A 5,333-nucleotide genomic window follows, 5' to 3' on the forward strand; every position below is an offset into this window, starting at 1 on the left:
GATGTAATCAATTTAAAGAATAATGTAATCGAATGGAGGTTTATGAAGTGAATAGAAACATAGCGGTCTGGGTTAGATCTGCAGGTTAAAGAGTAATAATAAAACAATCAAATGGCAGTTTTACAACTAAATACAAACATAACCGAGTAAAATCACAGAGAGATACTCATAACAGAGTAACATTGGAATTTTTGTACTTTACTCAATTGTTTCTAACTCCGGTATTTATCCATAGATTTTCTTCAACAAACGCTTGTTTTCTTCGTAAAAATGCGATCTATATGTAGACAATAAGAAACTGGACATAATTTGACAATTGATATTTTTCCATGGCGATGGAAGAAATATTCGTGTTCTATTTTAGCCGAAAAGATCAAAGTTTCTCATATATATTGGCTCGTAACACTTGAACTATTGAACCGATTGGAAAATAATGTGAAAAACAATTGTTGGAAATTCGATTACCTTTAAAATAGCGTCTTGTGCGACCCAATCGGACGTTTCTAACTCGAGATATGGCCTAAAATGTGAACGTACCTCAGAAAAAAATCGAAAAAAAAATTCAAAAATTCATATAAAAAAACCTACCCATAGAAAATTTTTTTCTTGCGATTTTCGAGTTTAGCAGGCCAAAATACAAAAAACATTGTGGCATTGAATGTACATTTTGGCTGTAAACTAGTGTAATGAAAGTATCTTCAGAGAAAAGGTTTCGACTTACTTCCCCGAGAATTCTGAAAAGGGAACTCTTCCCGCAGCCGTTCGGCCCGCATACCAATACGTTCATTCCAGATTTCACTTCGAACGATAATTCTTTGATAAGAATATCTCCGTTGGGCGTTATCAGTGGCACTCGATCAAAGCATATAACGTTATCTTTGTTCACGATCTTTCCCTCACCCGGGCTTCCTATCGGCTCGTCTTTAAAGTCGGAAATCATTGTCCTCGTGTATTTGCCGGAGTTCAGGTCGTCAAGGACGACCTTCAGCTCCATAACTCGAGCTGTGAACCCTGCCAGCCGCGTCATTTCTCTACCAGCTAAGACTAATCTACCTATAGCTTCTGCCAGTTTTACCAACATTCTACCATATGTGTAATAACTTTTGAACCGATGATCAGGGGTTCCAGATAGGATACGATGATTCTTTTGAAAGAATGGTATGCTTACTGCATAGAAACCCACTATCGTTGCCATATCTGCAATAAAATTACTGATTAGTTATAGCAGCAGTCGTTGTTATAGCAAACCCTTTGCACTCGAGGCCTTTTTTACTTAGCTTGTCGTTCAAACTAATTTGAGATTCGAAAGTCAGGTCACCTTTACCTCATCGGACAATCATTTTATTGAAGCTTCGAGTTCCAAAGAAATTACACTTGAATAATCGTCATTGTTGATTTACTGCGTTCAACTTTTTGGTGACTAACCTCTCGAGTACAAAGGGTTAATAAGTGAGTATATCGTATATAATATAGTGAAGAAAATCTTACATTTTCCAATGAAATTGTCAACCACTCCTATGAGAGTTTTGAATTCCAAGGACTTACGGAGGTGCGTTACCTACGGAAAATATTTACATGTCGTTAATATACTATGTACATGTAGCTGAGAAATCTCATGTACTTGAGAAATGCTTCATGCGGCGGTTTACCAGTATGTAGAAGCTAGTCAATAAAGTTAACTTTTCTCTATTATTCCCTTGATAAAATGCAATTTCCTCGGAATTGGTAATTAAACGTGAGTTGATATGACGATATTCGCCCTCGAGCCGTTGTTCTTTTACAGTCATGGGACCAATAGGCTTACGGAAATGCGTTAGTAGGGCACCAGCAAAGACAAGGTACGAAAGCATAAATACTGGTGTCTGTAATACAGGAGGTACGTTAGACAATACGGATAGACATACAAGAATAAGAAGTGTAATTAGGTTTGTTTCACGCACCTGACCACCGAGATTCGCTGTGAGCCTGTAAACGTAGATAACGATATCTAGCAAAGGTTTCGCAACGTTGCTGTAGAGATCCGTGCAACTGTCGCAAAATTTATCGACGTCGGTGGTTAAAAGCTGATCTGGATTCGCTATTCGGCTGTCTAAATTGCTCATCTTGTAGTACGTAAAACCCCTACAACAGTTTAGAATATTAAATGCAGTTCGATTTGTCTCTAAGTAAAATGTAATACATAATACACATCACTAGACTGCGAATCTTTATGCATTTATAGGAAATTTGAACGTGCAAGAACCTTTAAAATGCAAACTTAATGCAAGAATATAAAAAAGATTGAAAGTAAAGTTGACGTAACAACATTTGCAGAATAAAATAAATTCCTATATAAGTTCAATTCTTGTAGGCACGTTCGTGAAGATTTTATTTTGCATAAAGATCCGCAGTCTACACGTCACTTTATACATATAACGAATGAAACTTACTTAAGATACTGATCCAGTAATTCTCGAGTGATATTTGTACGCAACCTCAACTTCATTTCGTATATACCATATTTCAGTACGTTGTTCACAATAGATATCTAAATAAATATAATCATGGAAGATCATATCAATAATTTCTTCCAATTGGTAAGAAAATATAGCTGCGTGGCAGCCTGAACGAAAAAATTTTATTAGCAGCTTATGAAAGCAACTGTAGCCTGATTTTTCATCAAAGACATCCACTTACCACAGGCAACGCAGCCATAAACTTAATCAAACGCTTTTTAAATAACGGCGTATCCATATTAACGATCGAGCTGCAATGAAAATATCACAGGTAACGTTTCGTCGAGGCAATTGCAATTTTACAAGAATGTTACAATAATCCAAGAATATTACATACGATTCTATCAAAGTACTTATGTTTATCATCCAAAGGTCACAGAGAGATCTTGCCACCAGCGATACAGCGACGAGAACAACGAATCCAAATTCAGCGGATATGATAGAAGGTATGCCAATTCCGAGCAGTTGACGCAGTTGTTTGAAGAACATCTTGTTAACGTAAGCCTTTGGAGTTTTCGGCTTTTGCTAATTATTAAGAGTCACACGGTTAGCGATTATGATTATTCATTCGAGGAAAGCTATTTGTTCGTACCTCTTTGATAACATACTGAATGTCATGGACGAGCCAGGCGTCCCTAGAACAAATAGACAAATTAGTATACGATATTGTAATTCCCTAAGGATTGTGTACATACCATGCAAAAGTCTTAGGCCACCCGTTGTATGGTGATAATAAAAATAATATAGATTCAAATGAGAGTTTAATATTCAGTAATCCTTTTACCTTCTTAATTAGAGTGTTAATAACTGGGAATGTCCATCTACATTTTTGGACTTATTTTTGACACGAGATACATCCAAATGGTCTCAGATAAGGTTTCCCAATGTTCGATAATATTTAAATCAGACTGAACTTCTAACTTTTAACATTCTGCTCACTTTGAAATAATTTCTCACGGTTCTGTTATACATACACGTGGCATGTTAGTGTAAACAAAACAAGTATGTGTTGTATTTACTTTATAAAGATAGATTTACTGGAGGATAAGGTTTTCCAATGTTCGACAATGTTTAAATCAGACTGGACTCCTAATTGTTAACGTTCTGCTCTCTTTTAAATAATTTCTCTCTGTTATATATACACACATAGCATGTTAGTGTATATACAAAAATTGCTTCGACATTCTCCTATTGAAATGATCTCTTGATTCTGAAACACTGTGTTCTTCCCATAGAGAGATAAATATTCCATACTATACGCAGTGAGAATTGATATATAGTTAAATCTATATAACATGCAAAAGTATAAGTCTGCTAATGTACAACCGAATCTTTAAACAAATATTTAAAAAATTGTTTCGACATCCACCTATCGAAATGTCTTCATTCCTGTCTTCATTTTAAAATATTGTTCTTCGCACAGAGAGATAAATACTCCATACTGTACCCTGTTATTCTATTAGAAAAAAAAATATAATTGAATATAATCGAATGATATTGATAAACATAAATTGTAAGGTAAAGTTGGTGGCCTAAGGCTTTTGAGCAGTGCTGTATACGTGTGATCTACCTGTTCTTGGCGACCTGCTTTTTGCCCCTTCTTTTCAGGATCCATATCAACGCGGACAGTGCACAGACTCCAGCTAACGTACGCCTCGTCGCGAATTTACTGATTGCTGGCGCCATTCCTGCGAATGACCAAGGGACCGACTAAAAATTCACCGTCTTCCGCGACGGCCTCGACACTTCTGCGTCCACTTTGGAGCCTCGAAGGTGAACAGGTGATGGAACGAGAACCTTTCGTAAATCAACTATACCGATTCACAGTGACGTATGGAAAACACTGTGTCGCAACCGTCCGCGTCGGTCTGTGTACTCCGATCAACTACGATTGCCTTCGAGTCCGTGGACCTCACCGACACGCACCACGCGCGTCGGTGTGAGTGCGCCCGTTCCATTAGGCGATACCAGGGCCGGCCCTGCGTTTTAAAAGGCCCCGCGGTCTACGAAAATTACTGAATCAAAAGGCACCGATTTCGATCAACTTTTTACAGACTGATGGTACCATCAACAAATGGAAGCAATTTTTGCTTGTGAGATGCAAGCCATTTTTTTTAGTAGCGATGATTAAAGGAGCGACAAAAATCATCAAAGTGTTGTTATTTAATATTCATCTTATAAAGAATATATAGCATTCGTAGATAATTCCTCGTTGTAAAATTTCAGTGTAGGATTTGAATGTGAATTCAGGTCTCGCAAAATTTTTGAAACCGGGCCCCGCGAAAGGTCACGCCGGCCCTAGGCGATACGGCAAATTTCTTGTAACTCGTTGGTCATTTACGCAACCGGTATATCAGGCGTTTACTTCGTCGTTTCTTATACGTACTTCAACTTTGTTTATATATGTAGCATTTTCTCGCGATTTTCATGGATTTTTCCCTGTACGCGTGCACAAATGCACGCGTTGCTATAAATTACCGATCAAAGTACGAAAAGCTGATCTGTATGACGTAATCTGAGATTACTAATCAAAGATTTATTTCGAACGTTTACGAGGTGGTATAAGACTGTATCTCGATGGAATTGGATAAACTGTGAGATAAGATATGCGATTGAAAGACTTTTGGGACTTTGTGATATAAAATATGGATTGAATTCCTGATAATGATATATATATAGGTTGTTTAAAAAATGGAGGTCCTTGAAAAGGGTGGTTCGGGGGAGGTGATTTGAAACAACTTTTTCCTTAGCGAAAATGTTGTCCGGGCTTCGTTGAGGAGATATTAAGGAAAAATATCGGTCGCTCCACCGAGGTACTCGCGCTCTGATTGGTTGAGG

At 37.5% G+C, this 5,333-nt stretch overlaps 1 protein-coding gene across 1 annotated transcript in view; it reads right to left on the bottom strand.

Annotated features, from left to right (window-relative positions):
• Positions 1-4,403, bottom strand: part of LOC128881858 (ATP-binding cassette sub-family D member 3) — an 8,908-nt gene extending 4,505 nt beyond the window's left edge. Inside the window, exons 1-9 of the mRNA XM_054133234.1 lie at positions 4,066-4,403; positions 3,088-3,130; positions 2,833-3,020; positions 2,677-2,746; positions 2,430-2,527; positions 1,941-2,121; positions 1,650-1,862; positions 1,489-1,558; positions 722-1,197 (exon numbers count right to left, since the gene is read on the bottom strand). Coding sequence (XP_053989209.1) covers positions 722-1,197; positions 1,489-1,558; positions 1,650-1,862; positions 1,941-2,121; positions 2,430-2,527; positions 2,677-2,746; positions 2,833-3,020; positions 3,088-3,130; positions 4,066-4,181 — 1,455 coding nt within the window. The 5' untranslated portion in view covers positions 4,182-4,403. The remainder of the gene's footprint in view (positions 1-721; positions 1,198-1,488; positions 1,559-1,649; positions 1,863-1,940; positions 2,122-2,429; positions 2,528-2,676; positions 2,747-2,832; positions 3,021-3,087; positions 3,131-4,065) is intronic.
• Positions 4,404-5,333: the final 930 nt, after the last annotated feature.

Source organism: Hylaeus volcanicus, chromosome 9 (genome assembly GCF_026283585.1).
Source record: "Hylaeus volcanicus isolate JK05 chromosome 9, UHH_iyHylVolc1.0_haploid, whole genome shotgun sequence".
NCBI classification, from domain to species: Eukaryota; Metazoa; Arthropoda; class Insecta; order Hymenoptera; family Colletidae; genus Hylaeus; species Hylaeus volcanicus.